Consider the following 18,344-nt stretch of genomic DNA (forward strand, 5'->3'; position numbering starts at 1 on the left):
TTTCATCTCTTATTTCTCCTCAGCCATCTCTTAGTATGTGTCTGCCATGTTGTCGCATCTCTGCTTTCTCAAGCTATTTTTCTCACTGCTTTTTATTTCTCTCCTCTGCTTTTGACCTTTCATGAGCCCATTGCTTTTTGCTTCCTCTTCCAAAGGTCAGCTTGACCTGCTGACTTCAGCTGCTGACATCAAGGGAGCAAAGCCAGCTCCTTGACCAGCTGCGGATCCAGTGCTTGTCAGTACAAGGTCCGCATAGATGCAGCCTTGTGCCCTTCTTCTAAAGCCACTCAATGCTTGAGTGATTGCAGGAACATGAAGTGCCAACAATAATTGGTGGCACTTAAGTGCACAGCAGGAGCTTAAGAGCGTTGGTCCCAGCATATGCAAAGGCTGGATCTGAGTCCTGTCTGGAGATGAACTGGGATGTGTTTTCTCAAAAGACACCATTGTCCCCTTAGCTCACTAAGATCTGTGCCAGTGCTACAGCTGGGTTGAACTTTCTGCTGCTTGTGAAGTTGTCCAAGATGAATGACTCCTGTCTGCCATGGGATTCCTCTCGTTTTGTTGTGTTTGGTTTTTTTTGTCGCCTTTTTCTGATATTTGCCTTTCCAGGTTATTAGCTCAGGACAGGAGGGAAGCAGGTAGTCTGGATCAGTGGGGGAATGAGGCCTGGTGACAGAGGACCGGGATTTGGTAACAGCTGAAGGCTAAAGGAAAGAGGGCTGCCCCTTCTTAGGGTTTGCCATGATTATGATATCTTCCTGCCCACCTTCCTCCTGCAATTGAAGGCAGTCCTGAGCTGCGCTGATAACGAGGCAGCACTGCAGTGTTCCTGTGCCTAGATTTGCCTGCCACCAGTTACCCAATCTGGAGAGCACGTGGCGTTCTCTTATGCCAACGAAGGGCACGCTGAGATTCACCTCCGTGAAGCCTGACGGGTGCCTGTCCCTGGTAGCCTCAGCAGAGCACCGAAAGCAGATGTCCCTGGCCATTCTGAAGGAAGGGGAGGTGTCCTGTAAGGTCTCCTCCAGCCTCCCGATAGCCTCCTGGCAGTGTGAACAGAAGCCTGCTGGCTACAGGGACTAGTTAGAAGGGCTCAGGGGGAGCCCTGGGAGAAGTGGGATGTTTCTCTCTCCCTTCTAGCGTAAAACTGAGCGAGTGGCTTTATTCACGTGCTAGCCTGTGTTAGCTCCATTGCACTAAGCGCTGTGCACGTGGGCCGTGAGAGGCAGGGGCTGTGTAGAAGATAAAAAAGGAGAGAGAGCACGGGGTAGTCTCATCCTGGGAGAGAGCAGAGAGCACCAAGGTAAAACATGGAGTGACTTAGTCATAAAGGAAAAAGCTTTTGCTTCAGCTGTGGTGCCCAGCTCTGTCTGATCCTTGGTTTCAGGTTCCTCTCTGTGCCCCGATTCCTTTACCTTTTCCTGCTCAGGTCGTCCCTGCCGTCTGTGGGACCATGAGTCTGTAGCAGTCACGGCCAGCCAAGCTGAGGACATCCTTCTAAGCTTGGATAACACACCGAACACCTCCTCCCTTGCAACACAGGTCTGCCATCCTGTCGTCATGCTAAAGCAAAATGAGCTTAACACCAAAAGGCCAAAAGCGACAGCAGCACTTTGCTGCAAGGTGAGATCAAGGGCACTGCATTTCCGCAGTTGTGCTCGTGTAACTTTATCTGAGGGTTTCACCAGACACCACCACACGCTGTCTGCACCGGTCTCCCTCTGCAGTGCTCGCGGGGGAACCTGCATGCCTGGGTGCAGATGCAGCGGGAGGCTCGAGCAAGGATTTGTCGTCCACAGGTAGGGTGAGAAGCTCTGTGCAGCCCTGCAGCCTGTGTTGCCCCAGGTGTTTGGCTTGCCCAGGTTTATCAAACTGTCCCCCTTTTGTGCTGGGGTCTGCGCTGAAATCAGTGAATCTTTTGCACCCAGTGTGCCAGCAGGCAAGATGTTTGCCATGTGCCTGTGCCTCGCTCCCACCTGATGTAAACCCTGGGATGATTTCACTGTTGGAACAGGTGGAGAGAGGCAAGGATCTGCCTGCCCCGGGTGTCTCAGAGACACTTAGAGAAGTGGTGACAGCACTGAGGCTGGAAAGAGTTATGGGTAGCATTTGTAACCTGCCAGCAGTAAATTCAGAGCTGAATTTGGGGAGGCTGATGTGATCCTCTCTTGAAATAGCCTCCTGTCCAATGCAGCTTCCATCCTGCTGCGCTTTTATTTGGTCCGTAACCTCCCCTTTCAGTGTAACTGGGGGTTAGATGAGGAGAACGCTGTGAAGCTTGCTTACTGCTTGAAATTTTCCCATGCCCTGAGACAAAACGAGCACAGGAGTTTGCAGGCACGTCTATTCCCTCCTCCAGCCGTGGTGCAAAGATCCCTGAGGCAGCAGTCTCAGGCTGGTGAGATCTTAGTCTGGCCCAGCGCTGAGCTCATGCGCTGACTCGGGCCTGGCTTTCGAACACGCTGTGCTTGATTTAATCTCAGTCAGCACCGTCTTGCTTCTGGATGTGGGCTGAGCCTGGGTCTGCCTGCCCATCCTTGGCACCTCTTCTTCCAGCTGTGCCAGCCCCGGGGCTGCGCGTGCACGTCATGTGGGGAGGAGGAAGGAGCTCTCGCTGCCAGAGAGCAGGAAGGAATTTCCTGGAGCGCCAAGTTCCTGCTTAGCACTTGCAGGCAAGACTTCTCTTATCCCATCCCTCTTTTGTCTGCTCCCCCCAGCGAGATCTCATGTAGCAGCCCGGAGTCTCCACGCCCTGAGTTTCGCAGGTCATCGTGTTGTGCGATGCGTTCCGCTCGCCCAGCTGCAATCCAGGGCTGCTGCCAGCCGTGGGTTTAATATCCGACACATCCCGTGCCCAGGGAGCCATATCCCCTGCTTTATTGGAGGGAGCTGACTCAGACAGGCTTCCTTTGTCTCTGTGCACAGTGGTTTATCGAGCATGTAAGTGCCGGCTGGCCGTTTGGAGTAATTGAATTTGCTGGGAACTTGTGTTGCGCTGCTCTGCTGCTCACTCTGGGCCGCCTGCGGATTCCAGGAATTCCCCCTGGGAACAGGAAGGCGAGTGGAAAAAGCCCCGTGTCTTTGAAGCACGTGCACCCAGCCGGGTTTTGATGTCCCTGAGGAGGACGAACTCACGTCTCCACATCAGGGTGTGCTGGGGCAGCCCGCCGAGTGCCTCTGCCACTGGTGTCTTTTCCTCCCGGCGGCGGGTCTGGAAACAGCCTCGTGGATCCGCAGCCGGCTGCGCTTCTGCCGCGCTCTTTCCCACATAACGAGAGCAGCTGACGTGTCACGAACCTCTCGTTAGACCTGTATCTGATTGCAGGGCTGGAAGTCACTTGCCGGTAAACCTGCGGGTCGGATGCCATCAGGCCCTAACTGAAGTCTGTCTGCACGGAGGACCGGCCAGCACTCTGCCTTTCCTCTGGAGGCAGCAAAAACCCTTGGGTCCTGGGGAACTTCCAGTTCCTGGCTCCCTGGCACTCGGATCTAATCCTGGGTTTCATGACATTCAGGGCTGGCGTGAATGCCGTTTTTAACCTTGTGCCTGTGCAGCCCATAGCCTAGGGCCCAGCTCTCCTCGTGGGCAGCGTTCTCCTGAGCCAAGTAAGGGCTCTACCTGGACCCCGTCTCCTTCTTCCAGGAATGAGTTCTGGATGCCTCCCAGCACAGCTCGCTGGGGTTTGGTGCTCAGCAGCTCGTTGGGCAGGGAAAGAGGCAGGGAGAAGGGCTGGATTTGGGGAGCACCACTTCTCCTTCCCTGTCCCACCCGTCAGTGACTGTGAGGTTTGACAGACATCCCTGAGACTGGGGACCAGGTCAGATCCTGTTCCCCCGCGTGGCTTAAAGGAAGAGCTCAGAGGATGCTTCGTCTTGCCTGGAAGCTAGGGGAACAGCGAGACGGGGTTTCTCCTTGCTCTTAGCGATGCGTGGCTTAGCTGTTTGGCTCCCACTTCACCGAGCAGCAGTTTGTCCTGGGGCTGCGTGCTCCCTTCCTCTCCTCCTTTCTGCACAGCAAGGGCTCAGCTTTGCCTTGCTTTTGCTCCGTGGGTTTCAGGTGGGCAGCCTCATCACCCAGCGAAGTGTAAATTGTCTGGTCACGCAGAAGAGCCACGTTCTTTCCTCTTTCCCTCCCCTGGCGTTGTCCCAGCACTAAGACATCTCTTTCTGTGTCTTGTCCCCTCGCAGTTTACCTGCCAAGCTGATCAATGGAGGGATAGCTGGGCTGATCGGGGTCACCTGCGTATTTCCCATTGACCTGGCAAAAACTCGCCTGCAGAACCAGCAGAATGGCCAGCGGATGTACACCAGCATGTGAGTACTGCGTCCACGGGCAGCTGCCCCCGGGGCTTTTGGTGGGGAATCCTTCCACCTTGTTACCTCTGCCAGGTGAGCTCGGCATTTCTAGGAACTCGGTGTTCCCCAGGAAAGCCAGGGGACCATCTCAAAGCAAGCTGTGCTAGAACAAACAGAGCAGTTATTCCGGCTGCTGAGCCCAGCAGGTGAGATCTCTGCTGAGGGCACGGCTATTTGTGTCCCTTGCTTGGGAGCAGCGTGTTCTCTGCTTGTCAGCACCACCCAAAAGGGCAGGGGGGGCTCAGGACCAAAGCACAAGGACCCTGGTTCGCTTCTCTGCCGAGCCACAGCCAGGTGCACGAGGGAGTCTCTGGCTCTCTTCCACTTCTGTGACTGTCAGATTAGAGGTAACAATCCTTCCCTTTGCTGTCAGCTTTGAAAAGGAAAGAGTAACCCATTCCTGGTCTAGAGCACCGCAATGCGGCCCTTCTGAAGGCTCACGGGTGGTGGAGGGTATTGGGGTGATGGGTTATTGTAGTACCCCATCAGTCTTGTGTCCAAAAAATCGTGCTGCAGTCTGTAGGAAAAGGAGGCACAAATGCATTCAGCCCTCCAAATTCCCCCGTGGTTTGTGAGGTGCTTAGGGCCGTGTGTCTGCCGTGGGAGCGTGCGCTGCCCTTCGCACAAGCTGCTTTAGCTCAGGAACCAGAGGCAGGCCTTGCTTTTCAAAAACTGATGGTGTCATTGAGGGGAGAGAGGGGTCTGGGACTGAAGATGTGCGTCCTATCCTCCCGCCATTTTGTTCAGAAGCAGTGCCACTTGCTCCCTGCTCTTCCACACCGGTTATTTTCCTCTTCCCTGCCCAGGAGATTTTGGAGCAGAGTGGGAATGGGAAGGAAAAGCTCTCTGCGTTGACCATTTTAGTCTCTGGGCCTCCTTGCTCTAGCCGGTGACTTGTAATTGTGCAGGAGTTTGGTTCTGCTCAGCTACAAAGACCTTTAGCATCAGGGGAGCTTGGGATTGGTTGATGAAATAAATTATATAAATCTTCCCTTGAAAGAGCCAAAGACACTTTGAAGCAGCCCTGAGGAGCCAGAGAGAGCTGAGCTTTCGGCTGTGCTGCCCCACACATTGCCCCGCATACTTTTAGCTGGCACCTAGCTCCCTTCTCCAGGGGAGAGGAAGGGAGCAAGGCTTGGCTCCGTGTCCCTGCTGCAGCTCAGGGGGCTGGGAGTGATGCTCAGGCCTTACAGCCGCGCGGCAGGTTGCGTGGTGTGGAGGCAGCTCTTCCCGCTCCCCTCCCTGCCGCGGCTTGCTCAAAGCAGCACCGTTGGCTCGGGGAAAGTGCCTTGCTTCCAGCGGCACGTTGGAAGAGCCCCATGGGTTACAGGCGAGAGGTGCCCTGAGTCCTGGGGCTGCAAATGGACGTGGGGGCTACCCCAGGGAAGAGACAGGTGCGTGCAATCTGCAGGAGTGGGACAGACGGGGCCCCGAAGGATGTGGGGGTGTGGTATTGGAGAGCAGGGAAACTCACCGCCTCAGCTGGCAGCGCTGCAGGATGGGCTCCTTGCAAATAACGTGTTACCCTAGAAACCATCTTGGCCAAAGCAGGCAAAAAAGCCCCGGAGAGAAATCTGTATTTTGTTCTCTCTCACCTCAGCATTACTGCAGAGCGGATGTGGATCTTCCTTCCTATGCTGCCAAGTCTCTCAGAAACGTATTCTCATTTTAATCAGCTACATTTCCCTTATTACTCCTTAAAATGCCTTTTGCTCCTGAATAATTCACACATGCACGTATGCATGCACACCTATCCTGCTACAGCCACATCAAGCACCTGACCCTTCCCAGAGACTCCAGAGCAACCTTCAGCCAGAGCCCAGCTTTCATGCCGCCGTGGAGGATCTGGATTTCTTAGACATGCGTGCGTGCTTTCAAAGGGCTTTAAGCAATTCCGACACCCTGCGGAGCTTTTAGGTTAAAAGGGAACGCAGCGGAGGCAAAGAAGGTGACGGCTTTCCCCTGGGAGCTGACCTCCGCGGTGCCCTGCCGCTCTCTCCGCAGGCGAGAGCCCGAGCGCTCGCTGCCTGCCTGCCGTGGGAGTCAGCGTGCTAAAAGCCAGCGCTTTCAGCCGAGCGGGAGGTCGCGGATGGCTGAGTGCTCAGGTCACCCTGTGTTTGTATGCCCTGTGTCAGATTTCATGGAGTAAGTCAAGCGGTAGGCGGGCTGAGCCCCCTCTCTGCTTCCCTCTGCCGAGCTGGATTGAAAAACATGCGCGCGGGGATCTGATCGTCAGGGCATCTCGTGTGCGTTTGCCATGGGGGACCCTGAATAAACAGCCCTCGCAGCGACATTTTTCCCTTTTGTATGTCTAGAAAGCAGACAGCGTGTGCGGGGTGAGACGGGGGTTTCAAAGCCCCGGTGAATTAGGGGCTGAAGTCGGGCTCGGGGCTGAACAATGGGGCATTCAGCGCCTGACGCCGGTCCCTTCCCGGCTCGGGGTTTTGCTGACAGATTGGAAATGAAAACCACTCAGAGAGATTTGTCCCGTTGCCTCTGCTCCCAGCCGCCTTTGAGCTCCCGTGGTTTATCTCTCTCTGTTCTGTTTGCAGGTCCGACTGCCTCATTAAAACAATACGCTCGGAAGGCTACTTCGGCATGTACAGAGGTAAGAAAAGCTGAGGGAGGCAGGCACCTCGCTCCTCTAGCCCAGCACGGCTTCTGCACTGGAAGCTCTGCTGTGGGAGGAAAACGAGGGAGAAGCCCGGACTTTCTGGCTTGCAGCACAGTAACCTAGCAGTAGCCACAGCTGTTGGCAGCTGTTTCTGCAAGTAAACTCCTCCACACCAGGTGTCCGCTCAGCTCTCTGCTGAGGGATTGAGTCCTCCCCATGCGTGTTTTGGTGTTAAACCTTGCATTTTCTGAAGTTCCTCTTTACTAGCAGTTTGCATGAAGCCGCTGGACCTCGTCCGAGGACTGTAGGTGTGCGTTTCCCACCTTGGGCACGGTAACTTTTGTCAGAGGGATGGTAGCAAACTTTTTGAAGTGCTTCAGCTTGTGGTCGGTAATTGAATTTATGTAAAAGCCCTCTACCAACGTGGCCAGGCCTGCTGTCCCATCTAGTTGGTAGCTTGTGTCCAAACCTGGCTGGCTCAAGCGTGCCTCGGGGCTTTGCTGGAGTATTAAGACAAGCCGCAGTTAAAAAACAAACAAACAAACAAACAAAAAACTACCCCCAGAAAAAATTCCCTTGGGGCTGTCCAAAAATCAGAGGTTGGCTCATGGCGGTCTCCAGCTGTTCTCCCCCTGTGTGCTAACCTGCTGTAAATCTCCTGGCCCCTTGGCTTGGGCTGGCGCCTTGCTGTCAGCGGATCCTCTGCAGCTCCCGAGGAAATGCGGACGCTGTGGCCACCCGACATGGGACGTGGGACGTGGGACGTGGGACGTGGCGCTGGCTGCTGAGGCAGCAGCATCTCTTGCCCAACTCGCTGGCGGGCGTTTCGGGGGAGTGGGGTGGATGCTGGGGGTGGATTGGCTGCCTTTGGGCAGCTCTCCTGGGGGCAGGCGACGAGGCAAATAACCCCGAGGAGCCCTGGCAAGCTCCGTGCTGAGTGCCAGCACAACGCCTTCCCGCTTGCCTTTTCCCAGAAGCGGGCTGCTCCTGGGTTCCCAGCCAGGAACGAAGCCTGCGTTGGCTTTGGCCATAAAAATCCAGCTGCAGGCTGCTTTCTGGGGAGCAGAAGGAAGAAGTTGCTCCTGGGAGCTTGCAGGGGAGATCGTAGGGTTGTCAGGGCTTTTGGGAGAGACCGCTCAGTCCTGCAAAGGGCAGGGATGTGCATCTCCAGGCCGCGTCTCGCTCCCAGGCAGAAATCTCAAAGAGGGCAGAGGGTTTTGCATAGCACTTGCTTTTCCCACCTGTTGTTTAGGAGCTGTTCCGAGGCTGGTTGGCTTGGTCCATGACTCACTAACCTTGTACTGCCCCATTGGGAGAGCTGGGAGTGGCTCGAGCCTCCGACGATTGAATGGGGAGCTGGCTTTGGATAAGGGTTTTATGAACAGCTCCAGCTCCTTTCTGAAATTCATAGATATTTCTGCACGGCCAGCATGCTAAGGGGGGTGAGCTGACATGAGGAGCCCTTCCCTCCCTCTCAGGGGAGGTAAAACACATCCAAGATGCGTGAACAGCACGAGTGCTTTTCTGGGAAGAAGGTAAAGAGGTGGCTCAGCCTTGCAGGCAGTGGGAGATGGAAATGAGACGGTGGGACTGCTTCTTGCCCCTTCCTTCTGTCCCCGTGCCCAGCAGAGGTTGCTCTGTGACTCACAAGCTCTTACTTCCAGCCCGCCAGCCGAAGCTGGGGGGGCTGTGTGTTAACGTGCTGGGGGGGCAGCGGCTGCGTCCCACGGAGAGTGCCAAGCGTGTCAGTCATCCCTGCAGGGCGCTTGTCCTTGGTCGAAGGGCACAGAGGGGCTGCTCGGGGCCAGCCATTCCCGCGGGGTGACTTCAGGCCTCTCGTGCCTGCGACCCAAAGCTTCTCGGCGCAGGCAGGAGCGAGGTTTGAGCTTGTAGGCTGCTCTTCTGCGGGTCACCGTGTGGTACCTTCATGGGGTACGTGTGGGCAGAGGCTCCCTGCTCTGTAGGAACAGCCCACAGCAAATTGTCTGGTGTACAAGGCAAGTCCCACAGCTATTCTGAGAGCAGCCGTTTAGCCTAGCTGGCAGGAGCCACGGGCCCAGGCCAGGCTGGGAAGTGCCCTTTGCTGCGGGTGACGTGTGGTGTTTAGCTGCACCTTGGCTGAATATATTCATAGCACAGTGCTACAGTAGTGTGTCAGCCTTCCCTGGCCTCTGCTAATAATATCTGCTGTGTCACCCCCCCGTTCACACGCTGCCTGCCAAAATTACCCTGGACTGCCAGGGTCATGCTAAGTTTTCCAGGCTTCGGCGTATCCTATAGATATTTGGGGTAATTATCTTTATATTGCCCTGGTTCTGCCTGTTCGCTCCCCGTTTTGCTCAGTTCTGTTTTGTTTCTGACGTCCTCAGTGCGGAGCTGCCTCCGTTTTCTATCCCAAGGAACCACGAGCTGTGTTTTTCCATGAGGTGGTACAGCAAGGTGAGGTGTGCCCTCCTCCCCCGTTTGTGAATGAGCTCAATTTAGGGATCATAAACAAGAGCACCAGTCCTACACCGGGGGTCAGAAGAGTGACTCAAGCCCCCTCTTGTTCTATAGGGCTTCCATGAAAAACGTGGTTAATAGCAAAACCTGAGGCTCGGGGAGAAAAGGGCACTTACAGGTTCTGCTGGCAAACAGCTAACTGTTTTCACCTCTACCTACCCGATTTCATTCTTTGTGGTGCTTCCCTACTTCTTTGCAAAATATATTATTCTTAATGATTGCAATTTATTTCGCATTCTGGTTGCCTGCCATTGCTTCAGGTACACGCAGCGTTGCCTATAGGCCAAGATTAGCTTTTAATTAGGAACATGCAGTTGTTGGCATAGCTAAATTGAAGAGCTATGAGGTTTTTTGAAGAGGTAGAAAACACCTTGGAAAGCAGACAGCCAACAGCTGAAGTATCTAATTTCTCCTCCTCCTCCAGTGGCTCGATGCTGCTGTGGATTATTGAGGGCAGGGATTATCCATTCTCTGCTAAGCAGCTTTGCTGGTAATATCAGAGATGGAGGAGAAAACCCAGGTTCATTTAACTTTTCCCTGCCTTTTCTGTATTTTCTTTTTCGCTTGCTGCCACGCAGCATTGCTCTGTATTTTCCGCAGAAGCTGGCTGTGGCTGTCAGAGAGGGAGAACCGTGTCGCAGTGCCCAGGCACGGCCGTTTTCTTGCTGTGACTTCCCACACGGTGGAGATGTGTCCTCTGAGCAGAGGAGATGGGTTCAAGGATGCCCGCGTGATGCTCCCATGGAAAAGTCCCCCTGAGCCTGTGTTTAGGCTGTCTGCAAGTACCGAGCAAAGCTCCCCTTCGCTTTCCAAAGTGGCTGGAGCTCAGCGTGCTTCAGCGTGGGCAGGGAAATCGTAGTCATCCACTGCGGGACTTTTTGAGCCGTAAGATTTAAAGGGAAGAGAATATTGGAGCACTAACCTGATGGTGCAAAACCCCGTGTGCTCAGACGGGGCTAGCTGGGCGGCCCGCTGCCCCCGGGCAGCTTGCACGCTGCATGCCCTGCTGTTGTGTATCGCTAATGATAGCGATATACATATACATAATATACATATACATATGTATATACATATATGATATACATATGTATATACATATATGATATGATATACATAATGATGCCCTCCAGCGGGCAGCCAGGCCGTGCAGGCTGTTGGTTGTGGCAGGCACAATGCAGGGATTTGCTGCTTGGTGCTTCTGACAAAAGGGAGTTCAGCGGGTGGGGAGAGCGAAGGATCGTGCGCGCCCCTGGTCCCCAGCGAGCCCAGCCCAGCCGTGGTGCTGGGAGGGGAATTTCTGCACACCAGGGCTCGGCTCGCGGTGGACAAAAAGCTCAGCAGCCCCACGGAGCAGCTGCTCTGAGGGTGACACCCAGTGGTGATGCACAAATGGGATCATCAGACCCCAGGGGTCGGTGCAGAGCTGGCTGGAGCCTCTGCAGAGAACTAGTGGCCTTCAGCAACGAGGCAGCAGCACACGCAAGAAGGGGAGAGTTGTGCTTCCCAGTACCACAAAGTATTTGCAAAGGAGTTGGGACGGGGTTTTAATCCAGCTTGTGCTCCTTTCCTGATCCTCCATTCTTCTGAATTCATAGCAGTGCATCCTTGGATGGGGGAAAAGGATGCGTGGCGGGGGTAGTGCTGAAGCTAAGGAAATCACGAAAAGCACGTTACAGACGGAGCAGAGACGTGTCACGGTTCTTCAAAACTTCAGCGTGTTGGGAGGCAGGGACCCTTTTCATTTCCAGAGGTGTTTTGGGCGGCTAAATCCCGTTGGTGCATTGGGAGCTCTCTCACATCTGGCCTTGTATTTTGCAGCTCCTGCTAAAAAATTCCTGAATGATCCAGTTAACTGTTCAGCCCTTCACTTGCATTCTCCAATGGGCTTTTCCTCTCTTCCTCTCCTAGGAGCTGCGGTGAACCTGACCCTAGTGACACCAGAGAAGGCTATCAAGCTGGCAGCCAACGACTTCTTCCGGCATCACCTCTCCAAAGACGGGTGAGCAGGGGGTGCAGACCTTTAGCATCCAACTGAAAAGACACGAGCCCTCGGCACAAGGCTCCTGAGATGTCTGGGCAGAGGCGGAACGGGGCGATGTGCTGACCTTGAACAGCTCAGCCAGCGATTGCGTTTGAGCGAAGGACGTAATGTCTAAAACTGGAAGTGAAAAGCACTTCACTGGATGACTGCTTTTTATTCGAGCTTCTAAAAATACTCCTAGATCTTAGTCAAGGTTAACAGATCCAGGGTTTGTAAGCAGAGTGTTTGAGAGGAACCCAGTGGGATGGCTGCTCAAACAGCTGCTGGGAGGCCCCTTGTCCTCAGCGTCCCATTGGGCGCTGTTCTGCTCTTTCTGGCTCTTCAGTGACTGTAGCTTAAACAGATGGCAACCCAAATTCTGTAGACCCCGAACTTAGCACCCTCTCGTCCTTTTGTAGCTTGAAAATAATTTCAGGGAGGTGAGAAGAGGTGACGAATGAACCCAAGTTTGACAAAGGGCACTCACTGGCAGTGTTGCCCAGCAGCTGATCAGCATCTAAATGCTGAAGGAGTAAGATTATCTGTTTAGTTTGAGTGGGGTGGGGTGGGGGTTGGTTCCTGTGAATTAAATGCCAGTAAAAGATGCTAGTTGGGCAGTTGAGAGGAGCTGGAACCTGAATATTTAACGCTGTTTTCACCAAGATACTTCCCTTGCAATTCAGAGGACGCTTGTGTCCCCCTTCAGGCCAAGAGCTCTCTCCAGCAACAGCCAGTGAAGGGTCCAGCAAGGGAACTGCCTCAAGTCCTTAGTGACAGGGTTAGAAAACAGCCTGCCCGGGATATGAGCCTGACTTACCCCAGCAGGGATGGGGAAGAGCCTCCCTGCAAACGCAGAGCTCTGCCACAATCACTTGGTTTAACGCCTTCCCGTGCCGTGCCATGCCGTGCCGTGCCGTGCCGACCTCCACTGCTGCAGGTCAGAGGGGCTTGACCACTTCAGGGGAGCTTGCAGGTTGACACGGGTTGAGGATCTGGGCCGTTCATGCACCTCCCGTTTCGTTCTGCAGTCTTTTTAAGTAGCACTTGCTGTACGTCTGCGTGACTCACCGGCTCGCAGCTGTTTGTGATTGTCTGCCTCTTCAAATAGCATCCCCGTGTACCCTGCACAGAGGGTGGGAGGTGGAGATGTCCTCCTCGCTGCTTGCTGCTTCCGAGTGCCAGGTCTGATCCCTGCGGCACACACACAGCACGGCGGGCCCTGACGTGCTGCCGCAGCCAGGAGCACAGCTAGCTCTTTGCCACTGTTTGTGAAATGAGAGTTTAAAAAGGTTGTGCAGGGAGAAAGAGAGCGCCAAGCTGCTCTGTACACCTTGTGTGATGCTTCAGCCCTTAAAAAATGACATGCCTGGCAGTTAAGGTCCTGCACCAGGGAAGGAAAAGGCTTCCTTACAAGACGAGTGTGTGTGTCTGGCTCTCGGTGCTTAGGCAGGCTTTGAGCTGGTGTTTGGGTAAGTGGGACAGCGCCGTGTCCACAGGGAGCTGAGGACAGGGCTTCAGACAGGCCATCTGCTGTGGCCCTGAAACTGGGATCTAGGTGGAAGGTATGGTGCGTGCTGTGACCTTGCTTAATGCACGGGGAGCAGAGGTGGACTGAAGAGGCCGTGGCATTACCAGGGAGCATAAGGGCCCCGAGAAGCTGCAAGGCAGCTGCTTGTCTTGGGATCCTTTAGCTCCATGCGAGGAAATCCCAGGCCTGGGGATTGAAGATGTAACCTGCTGGAGGGCTTGTGCCCAGCCGTGCTGTGGTGGCTCTGTGCCACCTTGCCTCTGGCAGTCCCCAGGGTCTGTTCCCATATGCAGCACGTATGACATAGGAGTGACAGCAAGGGGACACTTCCCTGGGTCACCAAACTGCGTGCCTGCCATGGGTTTGCGTTGCTCTTGCAGGCTCTTTGCAGTCAGCGGGTTTCTCCCTTGAGATGCGTCTGTCCCCTCCTCCCTGGCTGGTTTTGACAGAAGACAGGGCAGGATTAGCATCCTAACGCCTCTCCTCCTACTCAGGGTAAAGTAGGTTATATACCTGCTAACACACCTCAAGGCAGGGATACCTATTTCACAACTGAACCAAAGCCCAGGCACGAACAACAAAATAGCCTGCGGGTAGAGAGGTGAAGACCGAAGCTGCTTGGCGTGTCAATTGATGGATATGGCTTCATTTATAGGTATATAGTTACGGTTAAATGGTGTGAAGTACAGCAGAGGGAGTTCGGCTCGGTGTAAGGACTGGTTTTTCACAGTGAGTGGTTTTTCATGGCCACCAAGAACTTGGTTGAGCTTCACCAAAGCCCTTTTCGCACAAGGCAGGCTACCCGCTGTACATTCACAGCATGCCGTGCTCTTAGACCAGCATCCTAAAGGATGTGATTGCCGTCAGGTCTGGGGCTTTTCTGACTCAGAGAGCTGCAAAAGTCTCCTAGATCTATTTGACGTTGAATGCCTTCATTGCTAAGCTTCTAGCACTTGTCTTGCTTGAAATGTGTTGTTTATCAGATCCGTGTCTGATAAAATGTGCACGTTTTATCAGTATTTGCTGATTAAAATTTGCTGAGTGTGTCTTCCACGTGCAAGTGGAAGAAGCACGTGTGGGCAGCAGAAAATGTGGCAAATCCAGCATGACTCAAAATAGCCTCAAGATATGCAGCAACTGTTAGCGTGCCTTTTTTTTTTTTCCTTTGAAAAACTTTGTGTTGAAATGAACCTGCTTTTAAACTGCTAGAAGAAGAAAGTGGCACAAAGCCTGTTTCCAAGAGGCCAGATGGAAAACACCCATGATGTAGGAAGCTCCTGGCTGCGAATTGCTGAACGAGTATTTTGGGGATGCATCACTGCAGGTTTGTGCTAGACTCCCTTTTTTTTTTTTTTTTTCTGGCCGTGCTCTTGGATGCTTCAGGCGGTGGGATATTGGGGCTGCAGGACCGCAGGCGGGACCCCTGCCCCTGCTGGTTACCTGTCTCCCCGAGCCTGGAGGTGGCTGTTCCCGCAGGCCTCTCCACCCTGGGATCAACTCAGGTGGGCTTTTCCAGTGCTTTTCCACTTCTTTTGGTACAAGAAATGTGTGTTCAGAGGCTAGGGGACGTAATTTCTGCTTCTTTTCCTGTTTCTATTTTGATGTTGAGGCCAGTGTGGCAGCTTGCTGCTAACACTTCTGGTTTCCAGAGGAAGCAAAACTTACTGCGCTCGCCTTCCCATGCTGTCCTCATCATTTTGGACCAAGGAGGCTGGGGCGAGTTTTGTGAGCGCTGGAAAGCCCCTTCCTTGCTAACGTTGCCTCATCTCGTGATTATTTTGGCCTTAGGGTCTCTGCAGTTCGCAGGACAAGCAGGAGGGACCCACAGAAGAGTCTTCATGGGGCCTCATTCCTGTCGTGCTCTGTGCTGGCTGCTCCCTGTCTCTGGGGAAGGCAGGATGGAGAGAGAGAGGAAAGCTCCTACGTTCAGGCTTCAGGAAACAGATAAGATTTTTTCTTTGCTTTCTGAAGCTGGCCACATTGAGAGACCCATAAACTCTTTTCTAGATGCAAGTGTGGCCTATAGTTTTTTTTTGTCCCCTTTGAATTTGGGTGTTAAGCACTGCCTAAACACTGGTCCCTTTAAAGTGTCCTATAAGGCTTCCTGTTTATCTCCCAAGCGTTGAGTGCCAGACAGCTGTTGTTTGCCACGTGTTTGTCAGGTTTTGTTGCTCATTTCTAAGGCACGTGGTTAAATACTCTGCCTTGGCTGCGGTAAAAAGTGTCTCATGTCTTCTTATAAAAGGGATTTCTTGCTCATAAAAACTCTGCAGTGTTCCTGGATGAGTTTCCTGCCGCTCCTCTTCAAGGTGTGTTATTATGTATTCCCTAACCTCTCCTGTCAACTTTAATCTTTACCTTCACTTTATTTGCTGTTGTGGAGCAAATCTGCTGGCAATCTGCTGACTGAGCAGCTCAGGTTCCTAGGAAGGCTGGTACAATTGCGTCGTTTCTTTGCCAATGTCAGCAATTTTTCTTCCTTTCTGTCCCTCTTCTATTCTAGCTTTGCTTAGAGAAGAGAAGTAGCCAAGAGAGACAAGAGACAAGGCTCTTTTCCTGCCCTCCCATGCAGATATGGAGACTGGAACTTGTTCTCTGTTCCCTTGGAGGCTGGTACAGCCCCCCAGGGCTCCTTCCTCCATAGGCTCTTTTTTCAGGTGCTCCTGAAATACTCAGACCATCTCTTCAGTGGCATCTGTATAAGCAGCCATTGTATGGCCTGGCTGATCCTTAAGCTGCAAAATACACGTAGACAGACTTTGTAGACACACTTCAGAGAGAGGTTTTTGACTTAGGAAGGAGGAAGGATGCTGCCATTAGTCCTGCTGCTGAGCTGCTGTGTCATCTTGCACGCTGTCATGGGCCAAGGCAGTCTCTCCTTTAGCTATCCTCTGGATGTCCAGACACTTCTTTAATGCAGATAACCCTCATCCAACCCACTGGGACTTGCAGGTGGGAGGATCCAGCCCTTCCTTAAGAGAAAGAGCAAGTTAAGAGCTGCTAATCTTACCGTGTCTATTCAGGGATAACTATTTTGGGGATGCTCTTCTATTTAGGACGCAGAGGCACAGGGAGTTACAGCGGACTGAAATCGTAGTCACCGAAGGTCAGCCAGAAAGTAAGTGCACTTTCCCCTGTTAATCTGGAGGGAGCTGGAGGCGGGTGGTTTAACCACAGCAGGCACCCACGACAGGAGCACTGTCCTTGTTGAAGTCCCAGGTGCCCGTCCTGGGACAAAACACGGCGCTGTGCCCACGCTCAGCTTGCCCAGAAGCGTTGCTCTGCCCACCGTTCACTTCCACGCATATTCATATTGGATTCAAACGCTTTGGGGATCTCCTGCCAGAGCAAACCTGATCGAGCAGGTGCAGCACACTCCCTTCCCCGTTGGGTTAGTCCATACATGCAGCACGGAGCTGCTGCGGCCGGAGGTAGGTTGGAGCATACCTGCAGGAGCGTTTGCCAGCACGAGATTTAATCTGGTGGTTTTACCTGGAGCGGTTGCTGGGGTGGATCTGCCCCACAGCAGCGCTCCGCTTGGCTTCCCCGAGGCATTTGTGAGCTGGCAGGAGGAGTGGGAGAGAGGAGGGGGACAGGCTGGGGACAGTAACCCCTTGGGTGGCAGATGGAAACGTGTGGCTCTGCTGTGGGTGTTTCCTGGGTCAGGCTTTTCCTGCCTTTGGAAGGCTTGTCATGCTCATCCCACAGTGGCTGGTTCGGGTCCCTCCCTCATCCCTGGCAACTCCTACACAGGCAAGATTTTTCAGAAATTTTGGAAAAAAACCCTAGTCTGCTGCCCTTTCATATCGACATACCGATGCTTTCAGACTGGCTTTGGACTGATGCATTCCTCTTGAAAAGCCCTAAAAATCTTTAGTTTCTGCTTTTTGACTTTGTCTTATTTTTCAGCTCTACTTTGAAACTTCAGTTTATATTGAACGTGAATTTGTTAGATTTAGCACCCTCTTGCTGGGATAAAAGATGGGTTCAACGTCTGTAGGACCAATTCCTTGCTGGGGTTGGGGCTTTTGAAGTTGGCTGAGACGTGCCACTTTCTAAGGCACTGAAGACAAGGCCCATGGTGCCTTAAAGCTGAAACCCCTATTGTCATCCAGAAGTGAACTCTTTTCCAACTCATTTTATGTGCAGACCGGTGAAGTTTTGCAATGGAAGTTTGACCCTTGTACGGTAAATTTTAAGCCTCCTGACAAAAGATTTGCTTATCTTGGTCTGCTGTTTTTTTTTTCCTGGACTCTCCCCAGGTTCCCAGGAGATGCAAACGAAAAGCCGAAAGCCCTTTTTCTAGCTGCTTTTGATGTACCTGTTTAGCATCTCTCTCAAATACACCCACGCGCGCCAATCCTTCACAGGGTCGCGCTGGCGCAGCTCCATGGCGCTCGGCCGAGCCGGGCTGCCTTCTGTTGGCTGGGGTGCTGGTCCGCAGAGAAACGCGGGGGGCACGGCTTCCTGATCTTTTGAACTGGGTATCAAAGCTGTTCCTGTGGATGAAAGGCAGGAGCTGTGTGCTCCGGGGCTCTTTCTGGAGCGGGAGATGCTCTGCCTCGCAGAGCAGGGAGGGGGACTCTGCTCTAGGGGTGAATTTGGAAAGGGAGAGCTGTGAAACGTTCCTTCCTTTGGCCTCAAAGGAGCGCTCTATATTTAGAGACTGGTAATCCCTGCTGTGGCTTTGTGCCTCTAATCCCCGGCTCTGATGCCCTGCCTGGGGAAGATGAGGGCTGGAGGAGCGGGCGCAGCGGACGTGGCAGGCAGCAGGATCGCGGTGCGCCGCCGCCCTCCCGGCAGTCCCGCCGTGTCCTGGGGTGCCCCGCGGCGGCATGAGCGGGGCTGGAGGGAGCCCGGGAGCGGAGCAGAGCAGCGTGCCCAGCCTGGGGGACCCCGAGCAAATCCCTAATGCTGTCTGCTGCTCGGCACGCGGCGCTGACAGCTCCCAGGAGCAATCCAGACACCGCTTGTCGTGCTCAGACCCAGCAGTTTCCACCCGCGGGATTCATCCGAAGGCTCAGGCTCGTGTGTGTCATCATCAATAAATGCTCGTGGGGTTTTAGGAAAGAGTCACAGGCTCCTCTAAGCTGTGCTTCCTTCTTACCCAACAGAGACTGAAAGGCATTTCCCCTCCCTTTCCTATAGGGTTGGAACTGAAACTTTTGGCACACAGCGCTGCAGCTGTGCTGTGTGCATGCGTGTGAAACCCCTGGCTTGGTTTTGCAAGGGGATAGAGTGTAATGCTAGCAGATTGCCTTTGCCACGGCGTGGGGACTTGCATCACATTTAAAACAACAAAAAAAGAGTCCGTTTCCTCT

The 18,344-nt window shown here is 53.6% G+C and overlaps 1 protein-coding gene and 1 long non-coding RNA gene across 8 annotated transcripts in view; both read left to right on the forward strand.

Annotated features, from left to right (window-relative positions):
- The window catches only part of SLC25A22 (solute carrier family 25 member 22), a 47,191-nt gene that overhangs the window by 22,735 nt on the left and 6,112 nt on the right, over nucleotides 1-18,344 (forward strand). For all 7 annotated transcript variants that reach the window (XM_080593885.1, XM_080593880.1, XM_080593886.1 and 4 more), the window contains 3 exons: nucleotides 4,192-4,317; nucleotides 6,912-6,967; nucleotides 11,384-11,474. In XM_080593885.1, coding sequence (XP_080450011.1) covers nucleotides 4,192-4,317; nucleotides 6,912-6,967; nucleotides 11,384-11,474 — 273 coding nt within the window. The remainder of the gene's footprint in view (nucleotides 1-4,191; nucleotides 4,318-6,911; nucleotides 6,968-11,383; nucleotides 11,475-18,344) is intronic.
- Nucleotides 12,439-16,249, forward strand: LOC308195829. Its single transcript, XR_013951868.1, has 2 exons — nucleotides 12,439-14,347; nucleotides 14,812-16,249. It is a non-coding gene; the product is annotated as an uncharacterized lncRNA (long non-coding RNA).

This window comes from Anser brachyrhynchus, assembly GCF_964034855.1.
Source record: "Anser brachyrhynchus genome assembly, chromosome: 5".
NCBI lineage: Eukaryota > Metazoa > Chordata > Aves > Anseriformes > Anatidae > Anser > Anser brachyrhynchus.